The sequence below is a fragment of the Centrocercus urophasianus genome, unplaced genomic scaffold (genome assembly GCF_019232065.1).
Source record: "Centrocercus urophasianus isolate 14NV4802_14NV808 unplaced genomic scaffold, USGS_Curo_1.0 seq_13, whole genome shotgun sequence".
In the NCBI taxonomy this organism is placed as follows: Eukaryota; Metazoa; Chordata; class Aves; order Galliformes; family Phasianidae; genus Centrocercus; species Centrocercus urophasianus.
The window spans coordinates 7,242,389-7,269,714 of record NW_024884475.1 but is presented as its reverse complement, the minus strand read 5'-3'; the positions used below and the strand labels follow the sequence as shown (position 1 = coordinate 7,269,714).

At 44.9% G+C, this 27,326-nt stretch overlaps 2 protein-coding genes and 1 non-coding gene across 7 annotated transcripts in view; 1 reads left to right on the top strand and 2 right to left on the bottom strand.

Moving 5' to 3' along the window:
- The first annotated feature begins 228 nt into the window (after positions 1–228).
- On the top strand, positions 229–14,910 carry LOC122157269 (mucin-5AC-like). Of its 3 annotated transcripts, XM_042812821.1 has the most exons (10): positions 229–582; positions 5,085–5,546; positions 6,312–6,447; positions 7,630–7,718; positions 8,454–8,517; positions 9,459–9,547; positions 10,311–10,423; positions 11,129–11,285; positions 13,791–13,987; positions 14,537–14,619. In XM_042812821.1, the coding sequence occupies exons 1-9, from the start codon at positions 528–530 to the stop codon at positions 13,940–13,942; spliced, it is 1,317 nt and encodes a 438-aa protein (XP_042668755.1). In that variant the 5' UTR covers positions 229–527; the 3' UTR covers positions 13,943–13,987; positions 14,537–14,619. The 3 variants fall into 3 exon arrangements, with proteins under 3 accessions (XP_042668755.1, XP_042668756.1, XP_042668754.1); XM_042812822.1 differs by lacking the exon at positions 13,791–13,987 and having other exon boundaries at positions 14,537–14,910; XM_042812820.1 differs by having other exon boundaries at positions 13,791–14,626.
- A 2,089-nt stretch (positions 14,911–16,999) lies between these two features.
- NSD2 (nuclear receptor binding SET domain protein 2) overlaps positions 17,000–27,326 on the bottom strand; it is a 74,415-nt gene continuing 64,088 nt past the window's right edge. For all 3 annotated transcript variants that reach the window (XM_042812147.1, XM_042812149.1, XM_042812148.1), the window contains exons 15-23: positions 26,509–26,665; positions 25,518–25,723; positions 25,103–25,206; positions 24,579–24,848; positions 24,367–24,483; positions 22,861–23,002; positions 22,120–22,226; positions 20,837–21,041; positions 17,000–19,800 (exon numbers count right to left, since the gene is read on the bottom strand). In XM_042812147.1, the coding sequence (XP_042668081.1) occupies positions 19,532–19,800; positions 20,837–21,041; positions 22,120–22,226; positions 22,861–23,002; positions 24,367–24,483; positions 24,579–24,848; positions 25,103–25,206; positions 25,518–25,723; positions 26,509–26,665 (1,577 nt within the window). In that variant the 3' untranslated portion in view covers positions 17,000–19,531. The remainder of the gene's footprint in view (positions 19,801–20,836; positions 21,042–22,119; positions 22,227–22,860; positions 23,003–24,366; positions 24,484–24,578; positions 24,849–25,102; positions 25,207–25,517; positions 25,724–26,508; positions 26,666–27,326) is intronic.
- LOC122157334 lies at positions 23,096–23,226 on the bottom strand. The gene has a single exon (XR_006167866.1).

The window sequence follows — 27,326 nt, the reverse complement described above, 5'->3', positions numbered from 1 at the left end:
CTGGGAAGCCTGATCTGGTGAGGGGCACCCAGTCCACAGCAGAGTGGTGAGCTGTGAGGTCCCTTATAGCCCAAACCACGCGATGATTGCCTCAGTTAAAATGGGAACTGCTTTGAGCTGCAGTTCTTCCTGAGTAGTTCTTGCTGCAGGAAGCCCTGGGTATCTAGAAGTGCAATCCTTCCCCCTGAGGAGATCACGGGGCCTGGCCTGCAGCCCGGCCCAGTTCTGCCTGTTCCTCTTTCCTCAGCGCCTTGCTCCTCTTGCATGAGTTTTTGCATGGGAAGCGAGCAAGGTTTGCTCTTTTGCTCCGGGCTTAGCTTGCACTGCACCTCGAGGAGGCCTCATTGAGACCTGCTGCACCCTCTGTGCACAAACACCCCCTCTTTTGGGGGGAGGCTGATCCGGCCCAGCCGCATGATCGCAGTCAGGTGACGACGTTGAGCGCAGAAGCGGTGTGGGATAAGCAGCTCAGTGAGGGAGATCAGCTGCTGCCCCGGCCCTCTGCGAGCTGTTAGTGCTCAGGGAAAATGAGCGTCTGGCCCCCTCCTCTGCTCTGGAGCTTGACCACGGCGTGTCTGACAGGTGAGCCCTTCCAGTGCCGCTTTGCTTTGTGGGGCTGAGTGCGGGGCGTGGGGACACGGTGTGTGCTGGTGAAACCGCTGGCCTCAGAGTGTGGGGTGGGCAGGGGGGAGTGCTGGGAGCAGTGCCTTAAAGGGGTGCAGTGCTGGAAGTGGGACGAGCAGCCTAGCAGTCACGGAATCACAGAGCTCTTTGAGTTGGACAGTTAAAGGCCAGCTAGTCTAAGCGCCTATGATGAACAGGGACACCTACAGCTCCACCAGGTGCTTTGTAAAGAAAAGGGAGTAAGTTCAGTCACTGCAAACTGAATGCTGTGGCCTTATCTGAAACCCAAAGGAAGAAACATTCCCTTTCTTGGGGGTGTTCTGGTAACCGGGTGATCCTAGGAGCACGTGTAAAAGTGCCTGAATATTTCTGTACTCATGTCCCTGCTCCTGCAGACCTGAGGCACTCAGTGGGTCGGGGACTTGCAGGGCCCATGGTCACCAGCTGGAACAGAGCTCCTCAGTTCCTTTCCCCCTGCCCACCAGGCAGCACTGTGCCGGGCGGTGCTGGAGTGCTGGCACAGGGGCCGGAGATGCTGTGGGATCTACTTGGGGATTTCAGTAGCTGCCTGGTCGTGGGCCTGGGCACCCTGCTGCTGGTGGCCCTACTGGGGTAGGGCAGGGCCAGAGGGACCCTGAGGTCCCCATGCTGTGAAAACTTCTCAGAACAATTCTTAGGCCATAACCTCTCATCTCAAAATGCCCAGGAGGTGGTGGAGTTGCCATCCCTGGAGGCATTCAAGAAACTCAGAGATTGGCACTGAGGGACGTGGTTAGTGGGGATGGGCTGATGGTTGGACCAGATGGTCTTAAAGGTCTTTTCCAACCTTTATGATTCACTTACCTGGGAGCCTTGGTGTACCTGTGTGTCTGGTACAAATCCAGCCAAATCATGTGATGAGGTACAACCTGTAGACTGGAACTTTCATGGAGCTTGGGGAAATTCAGAAGCAGCTTATTCACATGTGGAATTCACCAAAGATCTTCTTTACACAGACAATTATTGACTTGGTTATATTTTATTTTTCTTGAAGTATTGGTTGCTTCAAGAACTGATAGCAGACTGATGTGGGGGAAGAGAAGCAAAGGAGCTGCCATCCTACTCAGGCCTTTTTTCAGTTCTCAGCCACTGCTATATGCTTCAGAGGTCAGCAGGGCTGCATGTCCTGTACGTTACAAAGGTTCAGGTCTGTCATCAAAGGTTCAGTAAGCTGCTTACCATGACATCCTCATGTCTGACTCACTGTAAAGTAGACTGAGTTAAGGCTGCTGAGTTGGACAAGGGGAACAGTGCATTATGGTGCTGGGTCAAAGCATGGCCGAGGCAATGTGGCCAGGAGCCGTGCTTTCTGTGTAGGACGAGTGCTGATGACTCCTGGTCTCTAAGATATTTACCTTGGGCAAGCAAATGTGAAACAAAACCCTCACTGTTAAATTCAGCGTTTCTCTTTTTGGAGAAAACAGCAAGATGTGGCAATGGCCCAGACGGCTGGGTGCTCATCTGCTGCCTGTCCCAGGAGTTACAGAAAGACTCAGTTTTCTACACTCTTGAGTACAAAGCGGTCAGTATACGCATAGGAGGGAGCCCTCTGAGCAGTCTGTTTCCATGTGATCACAGATTTCTAAGGACTCTTTCATTCACTGTCCTGATCTTGCTATAGAAATGCAACTGGTGTTACCAGCCAACGTCGTTGGCATGTTGTTGCCTATGCTGGGGTGGTGCTGAGCCCTGACACCAGAGATGTCCAGCATTGTGTGGGTGCGTGTAGCTCGAAGAGTGAGAAATCAAAGGCCCAGGGAGAAGAAATCAAAGGAGGTGGCTTTGGGAAGATCTTTGCAGTGACCCATGCATCCCCAGCCACCCAGTGCCTGTCTGACAGTCTCTGAGCACCACATCATCATCCTGCTCCCATTGTTCCTCATCTGAACATCACTGTTGGGTGTCAGCTGTGCTCTTCTATCTCCATTACCCTCCTAAAGCAGCCCTTTGAAATAGTCCTTTGGTTTCCCTGCAGCAGCTGCTGGATTCTGGCAAGCTCAGAGGCTTGCACTGGCTGGAAGAGTGGGAACACGGAGTTATTGGGAGAATGGTGTTTGTGGGGCCCAAGTCAATCCTGAAGTAACACTGATTTAACAGTTCTCATATGATGAGCTCCAGAAGGAGTTTGATTTCCTGCTAACTTTGATGCTTTATTGCATCAAGTAATGCTTGATACTATTGGCAATTCAGAAAATCTTTTACTTTCAGAACTACTAGGTGTTTTTTTTTCCAGCTGTCCCCAGGAGAGGGGGCTGGACATGGTCTGCGAACCTCTGACTTCAGTAACAGGTGTTGTCCAAAAGAATGGAAGAGATGTGCGCCCTGAATTGCTTACAGGTGTTAGTAGCTCACCATAATAAGGCACGTGAGAGGAAAAAGGCACTTAGCAGCCATAGCAGCCCGTTGATGCCGTATGAAGCTGGGTGTTTTCAGAAGCTGAGGTTATTCTGTGGAGGAAATCCCTGCCCTGAATTCCTGATCCAAAGTGGTGTGCCTGCTGTGGTGGCAGGAGCGGGCTGGGTTTGGTTTGCTTTGTTTGCTTGGGTTTCACCTAGCAATGCAATATGAACTTGCTACTTGTTGCATTTAGTTTTACAGGCTTTTCCTCCATCCTGAGACTGAGAAACATCCATTCCCTGTGGTCATGTACTTCTGAGATTATTTTCATCAGTAGACGCCATTTCAGTCTATTACATTGCACAGCAAAACACCCTGTGCTGCAGTAACACCCCGCAGTTCTCTGAAGATTACAGCTCCCTGGCTGTGAAGAACTCCTGCTCTAACAGGGGAGGGATTTGGGAATCAAAGCTAGTCTGCCCACAGGCAGCTTCCCTTTGGGTTACTGGATACATCCAGAGCAGCTTAAATAAAAATCCCAAACCCATGACTTTTCTCCCTTGATCCCTTTAACCAAGAAGGGATGAAACAGGCAGCTACTTGACAAGCATCTTAAATCAGATTGAGGGATCTCAGGGTAAGCTGAGCACAACCAGCAAAACCAAGTGTTTTAAGCAATTCTCACAACCCTTTATCTTGGAGAGTCAGACCTCTCAGCTCTGGGATCAGCTTAATTTTTTTTTCCAGCCTAAATGATTTTATTATTCTAATGCATGTGCTTGACAGGGCTCTTGTGTGCAGGTGATGCTGCACGTGAGACACTGACTCTCACAGTGTTCTCCTGGGGAAGGTGGCAGCCCATGGCTTGGGCAGGCATGCTCTTTGATGGGTAAAAGACTGGCTGGATGGCCGGGCCCAGGGAGTGGTGCTGAATGGAGTTAAATCCAACAGGGAACTGATCACGTTGGTGCTCCCCAGAAGTTGGTACTGGGGCCTGTCCAGTTCAGTATTGTTATCAATGACTGGTTGAGGGTTGAGTGCACCCTCAGTAAGTTAGCAGGTGATATCAAGTTGGGAGAAAATGCTGATCTGCCTGGGGTAGGAAGGCCCTTTGGAGAGAAATAGACAGAGTGGATCACTGGGCTGAGGCCAAAGCTCGAAGTTTGACAAGACCAAGTGCCAGGTCCTGCATTTTGGCCACAACAACCCCAGGCAACGCTACATGCTTGAGGCAGGGTGGCTGGAAGACTGTGTGGATGGAAAAGACCTGAGGGTGTTCATTGACGATCAGTTGAACATGAGCCAGCACTGTGCCCAGGTGGCCAAGAAAGCCAGTGGCATCCTGGCTCGTATCAGAAATAGTGTTGCCAGCAGAAGCAGGAGGAGATCACACCCTGTACTCAGTTCTGATGAGGCTGCACTTCAAGTTCTGTGTTCAGTTTTGGGCCCCTCACTGCAAGAAAAACAGTGAAGGCCTGGAGTGTGTTCAGAGAAGGGCAATGAAGCTGTGAGGGGTCTGGAGCACAGGCCTTATGAAGAGCAGCTGAGAGTACTGGGATTTTTTAACCTGGAGAAGGCTCAGGGTGACCTCATCACTCTCTACAACTACCTGGAAGGAGATTGTGGCAAGGTGAGGGTTGGCTTCTTCTCCGTTGGCATAACTAGTAATAGGACTGGAGGGAATGGCCTCAAGCTGTGCTAAGGAAGATTCAGGTTGGACATTAGGAAAAAATTATTCTAAAGAACAGTCAGGCACTGGAACAGGCTGTAGGTGGTGGAGTCACCATCCTTGGAGGTGTCCACGAAATGTTTAGGTGTGGTACTGAGGGACATGGTTTAGTGGGGAAATATTGGCAATAGGTGGACAGTTGGATTGGATGATCTTGAAGGTCTTTTCAATCTTGGTGATTCTATGATTCTGTGATGCTCAGATGCTGCCAGTGTTTCTGCATCGCTCTGTAGTGGAACGTAGCAAAGACAATTTCTGGACACCAAATGAGGACACAAAGGTTAAGACCTAATGATAAGCCTTCACTAAGGGAAGAACAGTAACTTGACCATTACATTTTTTTTCTTTCTCTTAGGTATTGCTTTAGGCCAGACAACCACCACCCAGGCCCCTGTTGCATCAACCTCGCTACTTCTGAGTGCAGCTACCACCCAAGTCCCTGTTCCACCAACTCCAATGTCTTCTATTGCCACAGCGACCTCGGCCCCCACATCCCCATCTGCAGCTGGAACAGTGACAAACCTCACCACCCCTACAGCTATGCCATCTGCTATCTCAAGCACAAACCCTCCCACTCCAGCTCTGCCCACCACCCCACGCATCACCGTGCTCACCTCTGGGATTGCTACCACCCCTCATGCACCCACAGCACTAATGGCCACATCCAGCAGTGCCTGGGCCACCCCTCCAGATGCAACTGCATCTCCTGGTGTCCTATCAGTGGTCCCGCCCCTCAGCACCACTGAGCCTTCAAACTGCAGCAGAGTGAATGTGACAGCATGTACTCCTTGCTCCCCAGGGACCATTCCCAGCAGTGGTAAGAGCCAGGGCTCACCCAAGCTTTCCTATGCTAGGTGGCAAAGGGAGTGACCAAGGGAGGAAGACCAGCTTGTGGTGGATGCTCTAGGGTAACTCTGCAGAGCACAGGAGGTAATTTTCACCACGCTGTGTACAGGATGTGCCCTAGCGAGACCTCCTCTTGCTCATGCTTTGCTCCTGCAGTGCCAAGGGCTGGTTTCTGCATGGAGAGGGGGCGTGGATCTGCTGTGAACCACCACTGCAAGTCTCACAGAATTGTTCTGTGCAGCTCAGATTTGTTTTGTGGAGCACAGACTGCCAGAGCTCACATCTGGTGGGAATACTGCACTGCCTATGTGCAAAGGAAGGCTGTTTCTGCTTAAGGCAGATTCTCTGCTTTGGGGTTTTCTGCTTCCCACAGATGTAAATTTATCAGAAATCAAAGGAGTGCATTTATTTTAACTTTTGTGTGGTGGTGGGGAAGAAGGAAAACCCTCCTCTCTCCTCGAATTGGAAGAGAAAGAGCAGTCTTGGTAACTACCAGAAGTCTGTGTTGATAGAATTGGGATCACAAATTGCCTTACAGCTGTTCTCCCATCTAATGGCACACAGCAGCATCACTAGCATTAATGTTATTTTCTACCCCCCAAAAACTGTCTTGCTGGGGGAGCTGGATCCAAACACCTGTGCCCATTGCAATGATCTGTAGACAAACCAAGGGGGTGGATGAGGGGTTGAAGTTAAGCCTCACGGTGCTGATCCTGCTCTCTCTGTCTCTATTCAGACACCTGGAGCTGCTCGTGCTGCACAGAGGGCTCATGCTTGGACCCTGGTGCCTGTGCTCCTTGCCCGGTGGGGCACTACCAGCCTGCGAGGGGACAGCAGCAGTGCCTGCCGTGTTCAAAGGGACGTTACACCAAGTAGGTGACAGCCTCTGCTGGGTCTGGACGTGGTTGTGTTCTCTCTCACAATGCTTCCCCATTTTGGCAGCTGTTGGAGCCTCCAGGTGCCTCAAATCCCTGAGGTGTCAGCCTGTCCCTGCACCAGGAGGGGCGCCAGCCTTGGTCTAACCCAAATTGTGGCCTTGGTGCCTTGGGGCATGGGTGGCCTGCAGGCCAGGCTTCAGTGCCACACCTTTGAAAAGATCATGAAATCACAGAATAGCTGAGGTTGGTGGGAGCCTCAAAGCCCACCCACTTGCAACCCCGTGCCATGGGCTGGTTGCCCCCCACCAGATCAGGCTGCCCAGGGCCCCATCAAACCCAGCCATGACCAAATCAGGATCTATCCCAAGGCACTGCAGAAATGCTTCTGCTGGGACAATGGAGAGTGTGACATGGAGCTGGGGGCAGCTGGAAGGAGGAGAGAGGCAACAGAGAGGAGCCATGGCAGCTGCCCAGGGCTCCATCAGCAGTGCTTCACATTTCTGTGATATTTGGAAAACCCAGAGTCCCTTGGCTGCGAGCAGCTCTGTGGCTGATGCAATCTTGTGTTGGTTTGTTTTAAGCTAAGTGTTTGCTTCTATTCCCGTTGTCTTCTTAATTTTTTCCCTCCACAAATCTTGCTCAGCCCTGGGGTTTCCAAAGGAATAAAGAACATGTCTTTGTTTTCCTCTAACGGCTGGCTGCTAACAGATTTTTAAACCCATATGCTTGTGGTTGGGGATTTGGCTCTATTGGTGATGAATGAACCAGATTTCCTCCTCCACTGCCTTCCTTGATGTCCTCCCTCTCCTCCCAGAGGCCTGACATGGCACATCCCTATTCCCACAGTCCCTGCTATTTCGGGTCAGGACTCCCTCACAGCAGTGCCTGTGGCTCAGTTCCCTTTCCATAGAACCACGGAACTGTAGAGGTCAGATGGGAACTCTGGAGATCATCAAGCCCAACCCTCTGCTAAATCAGGTTCCCTACACTAGAATGAGCAGGAAAGTGTCCAGGAGGATCTTGAATGTCTCCAGAGAAGGAGATTCCACAATCCCTCTGGGCAGCCTGCTCCCTATTTCCAGACTTGCTAGTGAAACAGAGCTGTGCTCCACTGTCCTGAGCACAGAGAAGCCTCGGTAAGATAAAACCATGCTAACCTCTGCTTGATTCCCCCAGCACTACCAGCAGCACCGTGTGCTCACCCTGCCCACCTGGCCACTATGCCAACGAGTCGGGGGCCACAGCCTGCAGCGCGTGCCAGAAAGGTAGGGCTGTTTGTATGCAACCCTGTGCACTCCCATCACACACTGCACAGGCTTTTACCCACGGCCAGATGCAATCACTGGGTTACTTACAAGCACCGATGAGTAAACAGGTTATTTTGTACAGGCCAAAAATAGGACAGCATATCTCTTCCCACAGTTATGGGTGTTCTTACTAAAAATGAAAGAACAGGTCTCACATGCAGTCACGCTCCTGTTTGCAGCAAGCTAATACCATCGGCAATACTAAATAGCACATGCAATGCAACAGCTACTCTGGATGCCAATTAAGAGCTTTTTACACATGCACAAGTCGTCCTTTGAAAATCTGTGCACAAAGCTGCTCGTCTCACACCCAAATCTTGGCTATCATTTGCTACGTTTGGGAGGAAAAACGTAAATAAGCAGCAGTTGGAGGCTGTCATGGGTGACAGTGTGTGGCACCTCACTGCCTTAACTCAGTGGATTTTTACATTAGGCCACAGAGAAGGCTATGAGCACAGCCTCTAGATCATGCGATTATGAAAGCTAATAAGCTGCTTTTCTCTTGCAAGGTGAGGGAGGGGGTTTTGCTTCCCTCCTGCTCAGCTGTAGCTCATGGCACGTGTTTTTATGCCTCCTGCCCACACTGCGGGGGGTGTGAGCCCATTTGTTTGCCTGCAGAACGGGAACAACTAACAGCATGGGGACAGGGATGGCAAAGGAAAGATCTTGAGAACCTTCTCCTTTTTCCTCCAGGTTATTTTAGCTCACAGCAAAATGCAGCTTTTTGTCTGCCTTGCCTGCCTGGATCGTTCTGCAAGTAAGAAATCCTCATATGACCTTAGGTGGGGCTCCCCTAGAGCAGGCTGTGGTGGAAAGAAGTATCTGAGGCCAAGCAGCATGACAGTGCCACAAGGGATGACAAGAGCAGGAAGGAAAACCTGACTGCTAGCTGTAAAACTCTATATAGCTGTAAAACTAATGGCCCCACATTAGCTGAGCCTGTGTTAAAGAAGATACAGACACAGAAGGAGGTAGTGACAAGTCTCCAGTCAACAAAACCAAGGTTGGACATTCAGCTTCCTTTACTAGTCACCTGGCCAAGCAATCTGGTAGCAGCCACTGAGCACCAGCAGTTGCCAGAGGGCTCTGCAGGCTTTAGAGTTGGTGGTGCTGAGATTTGGATGAGATTCTACAAAAGGAGGAGGATTCTGCCAGCAGTGCTGCAGCAAAGTGAAGGACAACTGCTGGCTTGTGTGCTTTGGGGTCAGTCCTATCCCAGCCCCCACCTCAGCTAGGCTGGGGGCTGGTGGAGAAGGAGGCACTTTTACTCAGCTGTCCCATGGTGGAGGAAGAGGGCACCTGGGAGAGGTGAACTTTGCAGCCAAAGTTCAGTTTAATTGCTATCGAAGCAGTTCTGTGGCTTTCACAGCCGTATGGCTGTTGCTCTTCTCAGCATCTACTGAGCAGTTCCAGTCAAGTGTGCTGGGGAACGGCCCCGGCTGGGGGATCGGGTTCCTAAGTTTCATGCAAATAAGAGACCAAGGAAAGAAATGCCATCACATTCCCAACCCTAATTAGACATATGGGAGAAACTGCACTGCAGATAGACACCACAAATGCCTACAACATGGTAAAAGATGGTAGACGGAGCATTCAGCCTTAGGCTGTGTGTGCATAAAGAAGCAGCCGGCGGGTTGTGTAGGGTTGGGCTGTCTCAGTGCTGGGCTCATGGTGCTGTCTCACTGTTCTCCTTCCCAGCACCACCAGCTGCACGCTGTGTCTGGCCTGTCCTGCTGGGCACGAGGCTCCACATGAGGCTGCTGAGGGCTGTATGCTGTGCCGGGCAGGTGGGTCGTGACAGGTCGTGATCGTGGGCACTGAGCAACTCAATGCATTGCATGGTTTAGAGTGATGATAGTGTGTGACCTCAGCACCAGAACGGAGGGATTTCTTCCCAAAATTTGGTCCTTTTAACCTAGACGATGTTGTTCCCTACCACCTCGAGTGGCCCAGCTGACAGCAGCTGAGCAAACCATTGCTGCCTAAGCAATGGAAAAGTGCTGGTGGCTGTCCCAGTGTGGCAGGACATGTTGTGCCAAGCCCTCCTCCAGTATGATTATTGCTGTGCTGTACTGCAGCAATGCAGCCAGATGTATTTCATGCAAACCAGCATTAATGTCTTAGAGACCGTGACTTCCTTGACCTGTCATTCTCACAAAGCTTAGTTACACTGCACTCAGCAAGCTCCAAACAGCTGGGAAAGGTGCTTGAACCTGGAATTAGAGGGGATGAAACTCTGCTGAGCTCTGGCTCCCAACTTCCCTCTGCTTTAAAGCTGCCAGCTCAGCACTAACCCAGCTCCCACCGTACTCCTGCTCTGTTTTCAGATTTGAAACAAGGTGTTGGTCAGGTTCCTTCCCTATACTTTTGTTCTTTCCTTCCTGCCCCTTTGCCACCCAGCTACTGCCAAAGTTCTGGCTCCGTTTTTGTCGTGCACATGCAGTATTTCATGCATTTTCTCCTTGTGGCTTTGAAAGCACACTCATCCATATGCAATTGCAAAGGCCCTGGGTCCAGTCCCAGATGCTAATGTGCTCTTTTGTTATTTAGGTACGTTCAAAGGTCTGGGTGATGATGCCTGCAAGCCCTGCGAGCCAGGGGAATACCAACCACAGCGGGGCCAGGAGAGCTGTGACCTGTGTCCAGAGAACCACTACTGCCCTGTGAGTCTGTTCTGGCTGCTTTGGCAGCTGGGATTAACAAGTACAGTTAATACACTTTTAATTAAGGCCAATTTTAGCTTAGCTGGTTTCCTTCTCTTAAATACAGACAGAGCCCTTGTAGAGCAGTGGGGTTGCAATTAGAGCACCAGGAGTCTGGCTTTGTTCCACCCTTCGCATCAGGGCATGGTTAGGGGATGAGGTATCCATTAATGAGGTACAGAAGTGTTTAAAACACAACAAGACCTGAATTCAATGACAGCAGGTTCATTTATTGGTCCTTGGATATTGTAGGTCTTCAGGTGGCTGGCTGCTAGTCCTACCTCTGCCTCAGTCTGTCATTTCTAATATCTATTCTGAGACAGCAAGGCAGTGGGTACTTTGTAAAGCGGGTTTCACAGCATGCCCAAACTCAGGAAGGTGTCATAGAATCGTTCGAGTTGGAAGGGACCCATAAAGGCCACCTCGTCCAACTCCTCTGCAGTGAACAGGAACACCTACAGCTCCATCAGGTGCTCGGAGCCCCGTCCAGCCTGACCTTGAGTGTCTCCAAGGATGGGGCTCCATCCCTTGTGTGGGTAACCTGTGCCAGTGCCTCACCGGAACATGCTACACACATGCTATATACGTAGTACTGAGGCAACACTTACCCTCCTGCCACCTCCTCTGTTGTTTGGCACTGAGGAATTTACCTTTCCTCTTGGTTAGAGCCCAGTTGTGAACCCGATCAAGTGCCCTCCTGATGCCTTCTGCCCCATGGGCAGCACCGCGCCCCAGTTCTGCATGGAGGTCTTCCTGTACAAGGTGGGCAGCTCCTGCCAGCTGACGCCACTGGTGATCGTCCTCCTGGCACTCTTCTCAGCAGGTGAGTGTTGCTCTTCTTTGTTTATGTCTCTGCACAGTGCACACTGTGTTGCCTTAAATTTGGATTTCTAGAAAGTCTTTTTGGTTGCTCATCCCTTTAAAAGGGAGCAGAAAGCTGGCATCCCTTACTTGTTTCTAGCACAAGGGGCTGCAGAGCCATAAGCTATCCTTATGCCTGTTCTTCCTTAAGGCTTCCCCATCCTGACGGCACAGTGACCTACAGTGTCATAATATGAAGACAGGAGTCAGGCTGCAATAATATGGTTAACAGGCTAAAAGTGGTTTAAATGCACAAATTGCCTTTTAAAACGTGCCTCCATCACACAGCTCATCATTTTTATGCACTACTTTCAATGCAAATGACAGTACTTTCACGTTTGCAGGTGGGGATATCAGTGAATATTAAATAGGGACATCATGCTAGTAAGATAATAGATATCTGGTTGTTGTTCGTCCTTGGGAAGCAGCTGTGTGTACAGGCTCCAAAAGTAGCATATCTTTGCCCGGAAGAAAGAAAATGGACAATTTCCCACCACGTATGAGACTTCAGCTTTCCTGAAAGCATTTCCCCTGCCCTCAGTTAATACTTTTGCAGCTCAAAATCAGACATTTTGTGCGGTGACAGGGAAGCTGGCACTGGGCATGGGAAATAGAGACACCTGCAACCTCTAGTAATTAGCTCATTAGTGGATATGGCAGGAAGCCAGCAGGTGGGTGAGTCTTCAGCAAGGAAGCAACACCAGGAGCACTAATCCCAAAACACCAAATTGGCATTCATAGTCCTACCAAAGGAAAAAGTAAGAATTCTGTAGTCTTAGGTCCGAGTTTGGGGGGAAGTTGGATCAGAGGTTATGCTACAAAGAGCAGCTCTCACTGTTAGGGATTGTAAAAAGAGCAGAAGAGCAAGCTGGAATAGCAGTGTTCAAGCTGAGAGCAATCATTGCACAGGCACATAAAAAGAAGTGCAGTGTTCAGTGCCACTTGTGCGAACAGGTCTGCTGACAGGAGGCTTTCATCTCCTGATATTCTAAGGCATGAAAGCCACATGCCCACGAGTTTCTGTTGTAAGCTCAACAGTTTTGTGCCCCCAAACGCTCATCCTCCAGTCCAGCTCACTGCTGTTAGAAGGAGAGGGGAGATCAATCAGATCTTAATCCTCGCAGCAAACAGGGAGCAAAGCTTCTCCAACAACAAAGCAGCATTAGTAGTTCTTATCAAAGTCCTGTCTTAGCACCTGAGGACCCCACAGACATAAATAAGGACTAAATGCACTGCTGTGCTGGGCAGGCGCTGGAGCGCTGCCACAGGGACCAGACAGGGCCCTGTCCCTGGGGATGTCTGGAGATGTAGTCCCAAACCAGGGATCATGCAGAAGCTCCTCCACTTCAGGTGCCCAGGTTCTGCTGTGTCAGGCCACAGTCCAAAAGATGCCAGCTAAAGCAAGTATTAATTAGAAAAAGTAGTTTTAAATGAAGCACATGAAGGGGTCATCCATGCAGAACAATGGCCAGTTAATCAGCGTTTCTGATAAACAAGTCTGAGCCACAGAACAATGTTCCTCAGTGAAGACCTGGGTGGCAACGTTTGCTAAGAAGAGGGGCAAAAGAAGCAGCCCACACAGGAGCCAGCCAGCATTTCATGGCTGGGTAACAGCTTAATTGTTTGCTGTGAGGTTGTCTGTTCATGCAATCCAAATTTGGATGCATTTGTCTGGACATATTGCATCACAGTGACAGATTCACGCTCTCCTGTTTAGATCAATTTTCCCTGATTATGCTTCTGCCAGAAACAGACAAACAGAAATGTCACAGTACTTGATATTTTGCAATTATTTCCATGTCTATGCACAGCCTAAAAGAAATTTTTTCTGACAGTCCTGATTCCAGTCTAGACTCAGAGTTGATCTAGGTCAGTTACTTCTTGAGCTTCATTATAAGCACCATACAGAGCAAAAGCATTTTTCAGCACAGCCTTTCAGCGTGGCGGGACAAGTGCAGTGAGTCTGCATGGATAAGATGCCAGGTGGGAAATGAGAGTTCGGTGGAACAGAGCGCAAGCAGGAGCAGAAGAGCAAGTGACTGAGTTACTTCGTTAAAACCCACTGCTGTTCTCCACATCTTTCAGGGTAAATCTGAAATGCCAAAGCTGAGTTGTTAGATAGCCAGTTGTTCTCTGTGCTCAAGCCAAAGGAGAAGAAAGCACTTTGTTTAGAATCGTAGAATTGAGTTGGAAGGGACCTTGAAAGGTCGTCTGGTCCAACTCCCCTGCAATGAAAGGGACACATACAGCTCCATCGGGTGCTGTCCAGCCTGACCTCAGGTGCCTCCAGGGATGTGGCACCCACCACTTCTGGACATCCTGTGCCAATGCCTCACCACCCTTATTGTAAAAAATCCCTTCTAGATCAACCAGGAGATAATACAGCAGTCAGAAAGCACTAGAACAAACACTTGATGCTTTACCTTCCTCGTTGAATGTTAGCTATCACTGTTTACATTCCTTACAGGTGCAATTCTTATAATCTTTGTACTAATTCTGAGGAGAAGGCAAGAATCTAGCACAAAGTCTTTGAAGTCCCTGTTGCTACCGCGAGGATCAGAGCGGCACACAACGTATGGAGTGATGGAGCACAGAGAGCCGGTGTATGCTGGCTGGTAGTGGGGGAAATGCTACCTGCAAGCACTGTGCTCCCTTTTCTGCATGGTAATGCACGTGTGTGCATATGTGAAAAATGTTTGACATCACCAACCCATTCCTGTATAGCTAAAATAACTACTGAGAAATGAAATGCAAATCATTTTTCAGCTGTGACTTTTTGTGCTAACCAACCTAGCTAGATGCTGTTCTACATGAAATGGACTGAACAGCAGAAGCTTCCCCTTTAATTCCTAGCTCCACTCACAATAAGTATTTTTTTTCCTTTCCTTAAGAAATGTCAGCAGTCAGCTAGAGCAAAGAGCAGCTGCTGCAGTACTGGGATTCCCACAACACAACTGTTTCTACCCGAGCAGGAACTAACACAAATATTCTTCCTTTAAGGAATATGCACATTTACTTATTTATTTGCCATTCTCAAATCTTTATCTATACTTGAAATTGAGGGTCAAATGAAAAAAAGGAATCCCAAACTTTCCCCTTCCTCTCAACTGTGGGAAAACATGTGCAGCTGAACTTATGGTTGATTCCTGGACAAATGTGTCCCTTCCGTTTCCTGCTGCGGTCTCTAACGCAGTGCTTCATATTACTCCACAGAGCTACAGAAGCAACACCTTCCTCCTGCTTCTCCAGTGAAATTCATTCACATACCAGGCTGGCTGCAAAGCCCTGCTCAGATCATCCAGCGGTGACACTTCCACAGCGCTGTGCCTCATCAGCTCTGAGAGCCCTGGTAAAAATAGTACTTACTATTATGAGAGCTGTGCTTTCAAGCGAGTGTGCATGGAGGTGGAAGCAGGTGTTACTTCTCATGGAGTCCTTTCCCTGAGCTAAAGCAGCAGCAGCCAGCTGAAGGAACCCAGCTGGTAGGGGTTAAGTGGCTGCTGCCCTCCACTGCTCATTCTTCTCATCCCCGGGGAGGTTATTGTGCTTTTCAAGAAAAAGGAAATAAACAACAGCTGAAAAAAGCAGTTCTGTGATCTGTTTCAGATCTGTTAGATGAGTAAATGGACAGGAAGAGAGGTGTGTTATCCTCTGTGGTAAGCAATAATGCAGCTGGTAACCCTGCCACCTGCATCAGCAGCAGCATCAACACACCAAGCTCAGTCCCATCCCAAGACCCTTTCTGCCCTCAAGTCTCCATTTTCCCACTGAAAGCTGGTTACCTCCCGTCCGCATGCTTTGTTCTTTTCTTCCCACCTTCTCCTCACTCCCAGCTACTTGCTTGAAATGCGCTGGCTCTCAGAATCCCCTGTTCTAAGAAGAAATGGGTTCTTTGCAGCAGTGACCACCTGGGGACAGGACCCTCTCCTTGTGGCTGCAGGAAATGATGCCCAACACCCTCTCCTGTTCTTCAGTCCTGAGAGCTGGGGGACAGAGTGTGCATGGCCCTTCTGCTGGGCTCTCTGATGCTGTCCATAGCACGCAGGCACTAAGTTTCTCAGTGCACAGTCAGGGCTTTCTGCAGGAGCAGCAAAAGGATCAAGTCCTGATAACAGCACCAGGTTATTTCAGAACACTAAGCCAACAGTGGCAAAGCATATTTCTGATTTGCTCTTAAAGAAGCACAGCTGCAGTCAGGCACAGAGATTCCACCCATGAAGGAAACTGGCGTTGACCTAAAACCTGGCTGGGAAAGAAAAATGTGGTTGAATTAAAACCTGACCAAACAGGAACAACAGCAGTGACAGCTGAATGGAGCTTGCAGGACTGCACGATTGCAGCTCAAAATACTTGAAGTCTGTGAAATTCTGAGTAACAGAAAACAGCACTGTAACAGGAGAAACTGACCGCAAAAAATGTCATTTTTTATGGTAAGCAACACTGTGAAAAAAAGCCAAAATACAATCATTATCATCTCTACGTGAGCCCTAAGTATTATTTCCAGCAAGTCTCTTAGGAAATCGCAGAGTGCAAGTTTTCACTATGAAAACATCCAGTTCTTTCACTTCCAAACCATGCTCAAACAGCGTGCGTTTGACTAAAAAATAAATTAAGAAAAAAATATAAAAATCTGCAAAAATAGCTATATAGATCTGTTAAAAAAAATAGCAACTTCTTAAGTAACTAGGAATAAATTTTAATATTTAATAAGACACGGAAGTTTCTCAAACAGACATGGAATGTGATTCAACGCTGTGGAAAAACTGCATTAATCTTGCAAGGTATTTTGCTTTTCAAAGAAAATTCAAATAGAGAAGCCTCTGAAAACTGACCGTAAACACAAAGCTTTGGAACAAAACAGACATTTTGATTTGATTATTCCTAGATTGTAAGCAAATTCTTCTAACATATTCAACTGAAAATGGTTTCTAGGCTTGCTCACGTGATAAAGGAGCAGCACATTCTGAATTTACCTATCATGTTCCAGCTTTGATGAGTTTGCTGGAAAAGGAAATACACACTTCTACTGCTATGGGCAAGATGCTAAGTACATAATTTAATGTCACATAACATGCCATGCTTAGATGCTATTTTGTTGAATTTATAACAGAAAATCTTTAAGTTGTTGATGCTAAGAAGTATTGAGTTGCATCATGAGAAAGCTCAATTTTTCCAAGGTTGTTTTCCCCTGTATTTGAACAGTGGGAGAAGGAATTTGGAAAAAACTTATTTTGTTGTCTTTTTAAAACAATACTTCAGTCTCTTTTCCCAGTGCCACAGAGTAAGGTAGAGAAGTCTTCGTTAAAAACCACTTTTCCTGAATTGGAAGCAAAACTTCTACCAGGTCAGTTCTGATGACTGAGGTGAAGCTCATGAGGTCAGTACATGTGTAAGGAAGCACAGGGTCCACACTTCTTTTAAGGATCAATCTCCAAAGCATATAATCAGCAAAAGAAACAATTCCCTGTCAGCTTAAGAGCAAACTTCTAGTTTGCAGCCTTTTTCTCTGTGATGCAAGCTTCCATTGACCAAGCAGCTTAGTAGCAAAGAGCAGAGAAGAGGTAGAAGGAAGCAGAAAGTCAAAAGCCACTTGCTAAGGTCGGTTTGTGTCAATTTATGTCATGAAAAGAGCTCTGAGAGGAATTTCTTTGAACACTGAAGTCTTTATTTACCCACAGACAGATACAAAAGGGGTGGCTGTCCTGCATCCTGCCTTACTAAATGTGTTTGTGGCCCCACCTAGGAGGAGGGCAGGGGGCTGTAGGCTCCACGACCGATCTGATAAGCGATGGTGTTTCTGCAGCAGTGACATCAGTAACTACTGGAGCTGGTGGCTTCTAGGAGGGGGAATCTGCCTATTAGGACATTGGGAGTAACTGTTCCAGGGTGCCGGAGTCTATGTACGAAGAGAAAAAACAATGAAACAACTACAGATTTAACAAATTATAAAAACAGTGGAATGTAAAGGTAAGATTTTATAATAACTTATTTAAAGGTATTCTTATAAAGTCTTCCTTACATGGTACAGAATTCAAACAAATAATGGTCCCAATGACATAAAGTTCCTTCATTTTGTTTCAAAGTGATGAGGATAATCTTTCTGTTTTACTACCTGATCTCACTTTCCTGAAGACGCGATAGAAATGTACACAACACATTTTTTTGGTTTTCATTTTAGGCACAGGCCTATGCTTCAGTCCTGGTATAACAAATATCTATAGAAGAGGGTAAATTTCCCTCCAACTCAACTAAGAAATCTTCATTGTTTCCTTGAGTGCAAGGCTTGGCGTACCAGTTTAAAGACACAAACATGAAACATTTTCCCCCCATTTTGAACTGAGCTGTTTTATCCATAATTATTATTATATAATTATTTTGGGGAAAAAAACCCAACACTTTCCAACAGTGTTTATAGAATGGGTTAAAAGAAAAAAACACATCTGTTTGCTTACAAAATAGAAATCGAGGAGTTCAGGACAAGGACAAGGCTGCATTTAAAATCTGTTTCAGTTAATAACTCCTAATAACACCAAAGTTTCAAGTGTTGGGAACAAGTGGGGATTTCAGTAATTCCAAAATCTAAATCTGTAATCAAATTCTGAAGAAAAAACGTTTGGAAAGAAACTTACATTTTATGATATAGCAAGGCTTCAATTTCAAAATGGCTACACAGAGTTTCTGCACTACCAAAGGGAAACTAAGCTAGAACATGCACAAATTCTTCAATGAAGGCACACATTCTGTTTACATAGGCTGGATAACATGGCACAAGTCAAAACACTGCCTAATCAGTCACACACCAATGACACGCACTGGGAAGAAACAGGTAAAGACATTTTTCTCTACCATTTTTTCCTAGTTCTAGTATTATTTCCATTAAAACTAAATCTTGTGTTTTTATCTCACTGCAAGAGGAAAACCCCATGGGAGCAAAGAACTCAAAGCAGCTTTGCTGACACAACACACTGGTCATCAGCTAGTCAAGAGCACAGCTCCTAAAAAAACTCAAGAATGATTTTGAGCTGCCTGCCAAGTCAAGTAGCCAGTTCTACATAAACTGTACAAAAAGGAATGGAGTCAGGCTAAACTTCATGTTAAAACTGTTCCTCATATGCTTTTTTTTTTTTCCAAAAATTGCCTTCACTTTTAATTAGTTGTTTGGCACTTGGGCAGCTAGTCAAGCTTCACCTTCTGTTCCATTGTCTCATCCATGGTTTTCTTTTTTGTTCCTCCTTGGGCATTTTTTGCATTACCACAAAGTTGCAATGCCTGGAATCCCAGAATTCCAAAGAAATGTCTGCCTCTGCATTGTTTGGCATTGAGAAAAGAAACATTTTTTCTCCAAACAGTAGGCTTGGTATTATTTATTCTTACTAAAACAACAACAAAAAAATCCTAGGGCACTGGGCCTAGATTGCAAGACTTTAAATCCAGTCCTGTACAGCTCTGCAAGATCAAATCAATTCTATTCTGCTGGAATGAAATACAGGAAAAAATAGTATAGAAAAAGGTCTCTTACAGTGCAAGATTTCCCATCTCTGGTACAGGGAGTGCCTTTCCCACCACGTACCATAAATCTCAGTGGGAAGATACTGAAAAATACGGGTTAAGAATCGCTGGAGAGTTATTTCATAAGAGCACAAATTGTTCTGTGTGTGGTTATTGTCAGATATGCACCTGGGTCATGAATGGCATCCAAGCACTTGCTCAAAAACACACAAGGCAAGTAAATCTCATTGGGACCACAGACCAAGCCATTTCTCACTTAAAAGGACTCAAGAGCTAATATCTTCTTTCAAGGATATACTATTTTAAACATCTGTTGATTGACAAATACTATCTCAAAATCTATGTTTATGCCTACTTGCTTTGATATTAACCTACCTCCAACCTGAAAGAAGATTGGAGGGAACCTTATACATTCGTAACAATTCAAGTGTAACTGTAATGCTGAGTAATAAGTTTGGTTTGTCCTGAAATTTTCTGAACTATGTAGTTCGTTATCAGTGCAGAAGCAGCAGAAGACTGCTGTGGTTGGCTCAGTGGATTTATAAAACAAAACAAAAACAAAATAAAACAAAACAAAAAATCCCCCCCGCCCCTCCCCCCCGTAACCTTTACAGAATATATGTAAAATTGTGTCCTTCCCTGGTAATATTCACAACTTATCTACAAGATAGTGTTGGCAGTAGTAACTGCAGTCCATGACTATTTGCATTCGGCTCTCATCCATCTGCTCCTCTCCTTTCTCTTAGGCTTCAACTTGTTCAGTTTTTTGCGGGGTTTCTCAGTCTTCTGAGTTTCAACAGAATCCACCCCGAGAACATGTTCAGAGCAGCATAACTGTCCATTCAATGTAGAATTTAGTACTGTCCCATCTTGGTGTTCCTTGCAAAAAGAATTTGGGCAGAAGTGGCAGAATGAAACAGAAGGTTTGCCACAAACATCACAGTGGTGCCAAGGACACTCCCACTTCCCTATGATCAGAAACAAAGAACAAATTAGTAGGGAGTAAAAAATGTCATTGTCTTTTAAAGAGTTTTGCCTTTTAACATCTGAACAACATACAATGTCCTTCAGAAAACGAGATGAGACAGCAAATACTACGGCCAATCTCAAAAATCAAAATGCTACATCATACTTCTGAAGCTCATCTGACATTATTGAGTAGCAGACTTGACATCCTTTCATTTAAATACAGCAGTGAATTCAAGTAGAAGAAATTATTCAGGTTTTATTTGGTAGCATTTCACAGAAATTGCAGGCTGGCAGAATACTCAAGAAGGCCAATGGCATCTTGGCTTGTATCAGAAATAGTGTTGCCACTGTGTTGCTCCACAGTAGGAGCAGGGAAGTGATTGTCCCCGTTTACTCAGCTCTGGTGAGGCCACAGCTTGAGTACTGTGCTCAGTTTTGGGCCCAAGAAACACATTTGGGCCTACAAGAAAGACATTGAGACCCTGGAGCGTGTCCAGAGAATGGCAATGAAGCTGCGAGGGGTCTGGAGCACAAGTCTTATGAGGAGTGGCTGAAGGAGCTGGGATTGTTCAGTGAGGAGAAGAGGAGGATCAGGGCTGAGGATCAGGGGTGACTTCATCACTCTCTACAACTACTTGAAGGGAGGTTGTGGTGAGATGGGAGTTGGCCCCTTCTCCCATGTAACTAGCAATAGGACTAGAGGGAGGAGAGATTCAAGGTTGGGTATCAGGAAATACTCCAAGAGAGCGGTCAAGTGCTGGAATGGGCTGCCCAGGGAGGTGATAGAGTCACCTCTCTGGAGGAGTTCAAGAAGCACTTAGATGTTGTACTGAGGGCCATGGTTTAGTGGGAAATATTGGTGATAGGTGGACAGTTGAACTGGTTGATCTTGGAGGTCTTTTCCAACCTTGGTGATTCTATGATTCTATACACTGTGCAGTTCTCACTATACAAAAAGAATGATTTCAAAGAGATAATTGTGAGGTTTCTGTGCAATAAATGAGTTATTTGGTCAAGTTAGGCAAGGTGACTCACCAAAAGGACGTTTCACTAAACCAAGACAGGAGAGATGATAGGCTTTAGTACAAGATTTCCTGTCACACAACACCAGCTGGCCTCCATCACCACAACGAAAACAATCATCTTCAGATTCTTTCTTCCCTTCATTTTTCATTCTACGCCTCCGTGTTCTCTTTTTGGTCTTTTTGCCTTTTTCTTCTGAGGCATTAGTGGAAGAATTCTAAAAGATTAAGTTGCAAATCTGTAAATGTCAGTTTTGCAAAAGAAAAATTTTACACAAATAAGCAAAACTGTTGGCATTTCTGGTAGACAGTGCATACAGGCAAAAATTTAACTCGGTGCAGACCAGCATCCACTTCTCTTCTTTAAAGAACAGACAGAAGAATTTCAGGAACTATAGCTGTGTCCAAAGTGCTAGTAAGAATACACCAAACCATACCCTTATTTTAATCTGACATTTTCTGCTTACATTTTATACTATTCTATCCACCAACGCAGAGAGTCCTGCTGAATGGAACTGTAATATTTCATTTCTTCATGGCTGTCTGCATAAACTGATCACAAGCTTATATGAAACCCTGCTTAAGCCTCTCCCTTAAGGAAAAACAGCAATGCAAATTCTGGAGATTTTAAGCCCACCCTCTGAAGCACCTGATGCTGAGCAGTGTGAACACGAAGGTTTTTATATTGACAGCTGAGAATTTTTTTTTCACTTGGGAACATGCTTGTGCCTGCCCTTGCACTCCTTCGCCAGGTCTGGATGACAGGTTTTAAATTAATGTGACCTAAATCACACATGAATTGTGACACAATTTTAAATCTATTCCCCCCCCCCCCCATTATGTTTACTTTTTAAAACTCCCATTTTTTATTACTTAGTTAAACTTCAATTGGAAGATCTTTAATGAACTTAGCACACATTCTCAATTTTAAACAGACAAGTACGAGCTGAGAAGTCAGAATAACTTCACTGGCTGTAGCCAGGGCAGGATAGGATTTACTCAGTAACATTCAGTTTCGTGCTACCACCTCACCCTGAATTCAGTCTAGTGCAGCACTTGAGTGCCTTTGGTCAGTTTCTTTTAGTGTCTAGCTCCTACATACCTCCAAGGGGACTGGGACCAACTGAAGGCTACTCCAGTTAGTGCCAGTACCTAGCCATCTTTCCCATTCAGGACCTGACATGAATAACTTTTACCACAACACAAAACTGGTTCGCCTACACATATCTCAAAAGGAAAAAAACAAGGCTAATAGTTAGACAAGACATTGTCAAATTCTTGTGACATATTACTTGCCTTTGGTCTGTCCCCAAGAAATCCACTGCAGTTTGGGGCACCACATTTGCAGACTGTTTTTTCATTGCCCAGACAGTCAAGGTTGTAATTGAAAGTCAGCTCTGTCCCTGAGTGAGATAAGATGTACTGTTTTATTACGAAGGACGAGGTAATGAAGTCTATCAAAATTATTACAACAAATAAAGGTTTTATTATCTGTCTTCTGGTTTTGTACTTGCTTGCTGATCTATTCTGGTAAGTTTTTTTTTCCCTTTTTTACCAATCACAAGCACTGACCACATAGGCCACGTACCTATATATCTATATATCTATATATAGCTGTAGATATGTGCAATGCAACTTTATCTGTTGCTATATGTACACATGTGTGTGCGTTTGTGTACACAAACCAGAATACACATAGTTTCAAACATCCTTTTAAGATACACTTAAGTTTATCTTCAGTTGAAGAAAAGATGCAGAAAGGTCTCTAAAACAAAAAATGCTCTACTCTTTTGACAGACAACACAAAACGAGTGCGTGGATAATAAGAGCTCTTTGGTGAAACCTTAGAAGTAAGCAATAAAAAACAGCTGTAGGATTCACTGTGAAGAAGCAATACATTAAAAGACCAAAAGCATCTCTTTCATGTGCTGAGTTCTTTACAAAATTACTTTTACCGAATCAGTTAAATGATTTAATATAACTACATAAAATGTTTAGTTGAGAGAATTAAAATAAAGCCAACATAAAGTGGAATACCTGCAGGAATATCACACACAGCAAACAGGCCAACACGAGTATCTCCATTTACCGTCCATTTCAGAGTTTCACAATTTGGTTGGCAGCTGTGATTCATAAAACGAGAATAGTTCCCTTTGGGGCCAGCATCAATAATACGGTCCTGGAGATCAAATCAGCAACAGAATGAATGTTTTTACTTTCAAAACAGACATGGTTTGGCTACCCAGAAAAGCCAAAGTAAATCGATGTTACATGTTGTATTGAAAACTGTAGTGTCCCATGGGGACTGAAATGAGACACTCCCAAAGCAATACTCTTGATCTAGCTCACATTGTCCCAGAACCCATCTCAGCCACGTGGCAGGATATGTGTTCTTGTGAGCACTCTGGTGGTCCTTCCAAAAAGCCTCAAAACTCAATTTGTTTACCTTTTGCTTTGCATTCAAAAAGCTGTTATGCATTTACAAGTACTATGCTTTATGTTATTCACCAAGTCCCTGAATGATTACTTACAGAGATTATCAGTTTCTTACCAGCTTTCTCTCCCCAGATCAGCCTACTTCACAAGCTGATGATGTATGCCAGTTTAGTAAAGAAGTGAGAAACTCGAGCATTAAGACAAACATGGTTTCATCTTTCTTAGGCAATGCCTGTGCGATAGCTCCTAGGTTACAGAGCTAACAAAAACCAGTAGCGGCAGAAATACAGAGCAGCACAGTCTTGGGGAAAAAGTGATTAGGACTGCAAAAATATGCAGGATTGGCATCCAACTCTTCTTTCCTTGGGGATACTTTTTTTTCTCCTAAATAGCTGTCTGGAGACTAAAGCAACGTAAAAAGCACGTGTTTATAATAAGTCTGCCCTGGTCTACTGGTTTCCCATTTCTTCCTCTCAGGAACAAAACACTCAGAGAGCTGCAGAGAAAACTGCAGATGCTAAATTAATTTGCTGCACTGGCCAGAATCAATTTGTGCTGTGCTAACTGGCTACTAATGAAAATGGTACACGCAGGAAAAAGTTGCTACAAAAGCCATGAGCTTCTTTTTAATGTAAGCAAAAGAAGGGGTAGATAGTTAAAAACATAAGTTTAAATGCCCAATATAGGATGCAGCCTTAAAATTATGTTCCACACTTCACACAATCTATGTTTTTTTAACTTGAAACTGTAGTAAAAGTATCATTAACAGTAATTCTTTCTACTGCAGTATTTCCCAAAAGTTCACACTTCCTCTTGACATTGGGCAGATGAATAGTTCTGCTGTAGTCGATTTCAAGCATCAAAGCATAAAATGTATGGATTTTAATATATGTGATATTACATTACCTATTTTGAGTCAATGAGATAGATACATTACACACTGAGAAGGGAGGAAGCAGGCACAGAAATACAAACTTATGAATATTTGAAACAGCAGAGCATCACAGACAGCTGAGTGACCCACCATGGTGATCAAAAGAAGGAAGAGGAGAGAAATCAAAGTACTGTTACAACTGAAAGCAGGGAATAACTTTTTAAATACTCTACCTTATCAATAGTAAGCATATAGAAGTGAGTAATGTCATTTTCATGTGCATATTTGATTCTTGCCATACATTCTTCTTCATCAATGAGCTCACCAACATACTCATTCACAAACTCTCCCTGAAAGATACCGAATATCACTAGTGAAGTATATACCAAACCCACAAACAACACCACAGGTTAACAATTCCTTGCTAGGCAAGAATGATGCATACCTTTTTAATGTCCCTCTTTGCAACCAAACCCCATCCTTTCCCATCTGTTTTGATGATCTCTGTCTCAGGGTATTCACGTTTTGTAAAGCACTGGTTTTGGCATCGTTCTCCTGCTGGACAAACTTGTGGATGACATTCATACATCAACATCCGATTGAGGCACTCAGAATCAAAGCCACAAGGGTTTTCATCTGTGGGTTTGCAGTTGCACTTGGGAATCTCAGAAATGTCAGCAGTATATATCTGCACTTTACCACAAGGTTTATTCACCTGAATGATACATTAAAATAGTTCAAACATCACTTTAAAACATTAGCATTTATGGTAAGAATTATTACAGTTGTTAATAAGTTGTTTTTGCAATAATAGATGTTCCAAAAGTAATGAAATTTCCTAATTACGTGACTCTAAAGGTAAAGTTCAGTTACCAACACAACATTACAACCTTTGCTCCCCATCTATTCAGCTTTTCCTCCCCAGTGATTCCCTAGATCTCCGAGTATCCAGTGTCATGTCTTCTTTACCTTAATATGCTTGTATGGTGGAGGTCTACGTTCACTTTCTTGGGTTTCTTTGGCTTCTCGCTGTAGCTTTATTTCTCGAAATCGAGCTTCAGCTTCTTGCAAAGCTTAAAAAAAAAGAAAGGACTGTTGTATCAACAAAAACACTAGAAAGAAAATGACTCTCCTCAAGCTGACCTGTGTTAAAGAAGCATTTCTACTTCCTAGCTAAACCATCAATTTTCCTGCAAACAATGTTTCTAGAGTGTTAACACTCTTAACAAATTTATCAGTTCTACTCTGCTTCCCAGTTCTATTCAAGCTTTGCTTCCCAAAAAACTGAAGTCATCAGAAAGAATTTCAGTTAGATGCTAGTCTTTTACACGTATATAAGCATGTATACAACGAGATTATTCTTCCTTTACTTCTAACTATGTACCATTTTTGAAGACTTTTCCAATTCCTTTAATCCCCCGGTATCTACTCCCTCTGTCTCCCTCCATATAAGGGAACACCCGTGCTTGATGTGTCCAAAAGTAATCCTTAGAACCAAAGAAAAATACAGGAAATTCTCCAATTTCATGCTTCATTTTCTGGATATTTGGGGGAACATTTTTCGGATGGCAAACTTCTGCAGGCCACCATCTAGCACAGAAATACAAACAGAAAAACACAAAATGTATGTAAGCTTAACGAAATCACTTTGAAAAGCAATTACTGATTATTACTTCCAAATATAGGATGAAAAAAACCAAAGCGCCTCAAAATAAAATGCAAAACAAAACACCCAGAAGGAGATTCGCTCCTGCCCACGCTCCAGCTCAGTAGGCATAGGAAGAAGATTGGGTAGAAAAGGAAAGCCTGACACTCAGATCTATGGGACCTCTGCCTGCTTGCAAGATACACATAAATCTCCTTGCATCTGGTTAGCAAAAATAACATCTTTAACAAAGTCTGCAATCTCTATACTTGGTAAAGGTCAAGTGACAGCGTGTAACAGCTAGTAATGCTTTCTAGGGTAAACCCCACCCATCTCTATCACACTCAAATCTCAATGTAAGTGTAAAACTCTTGACAGCCTGAGCGACTTATTTTCCAGCCAAGGAAGACAGTGATTCAGGCTATTACAAGTTATATACACTCAATTATTTGAAAAGAACTCTGAAACAAGGGGCAGAAGGCCAATATGGCAAAAGCAGAGAAGTCTGCAAGGAGTCTTGTATGGGCACTGCTGTGGCAGAGAGCAATAGCAAAGCTTTCAAGTCTTGGAACAGGGGTATTAAGCACAGGCAAAGCTCTAAGGGAGATGTGGTTCCCAGCTTAGAGACATGGGAAATCTGTGTGCAGCAAGGCACAGAACAGCCAACTCTATGATCCTTCATTAAAACATGCCAATATCACTGTAAAAGAAAACAAATTTTTCATCAGACCTGTAATTTCCCAGTTTAACCCAAATAATATCCTGGAAATGGAGTTTCTTCCCTGCCCTGCAGTCATTGCAGTACCAGCTCCCATCTGGCATTTCGATGTTTAAACAGTCCGGGTGAAATGCTGCAGGACACGACTCGCAGCACAACAAGCTTCCTCCTTCCAAGAGAAAAAAAAGATTGACAAACATCAAGACAAAAAAGAAAGATTTGCATTCCAACCAGATTCAAAGCAGTGAGGTTTGTGGTAGGGTCTGCCAGAAAATAGTAGTTAAAACATGCCAGCTTGCAACAAACACACATCATCTAGCTGTGCACAGAAACCAAATGGTCTTAACTGATTTGAATGCCTGGCAGACTCCAGTTAGTAAATACATACAAATTAAAAAGCAAGCTAATGATATAAAAGCCAGAATAATGCACCACAGGGAAATTATTATTTTTTACTTTAATGACTACAATATATTTAACATAGCTTAATATATATTAATAATTCACTGTATGTAACATTTTAACAACAAAAATTAAGTCTAATTAAATTTCTCTTTCTCTATTTTTTCCCCTCTGGAGAAGAGGTAGGGATGAGATTGCCTGTTCCATGAATTACCATCAGAAAGTTAGCTGCTGCTTAGTAAGCTGCTATGCTGCATGTTAATTTGTTAACAAATCAGGTAAATTCTCATTGCCAGGGATTAATCAGCACGATGCATTTTGTGCTTCTCAATACGAAGTAAATTTATTAGTCAGCATAAAGCAAAACGCCCTTAATTAGTGGCACTCCAGACACTAATATGGGTTCAATTTGCTGTCTGCTTCTGAAG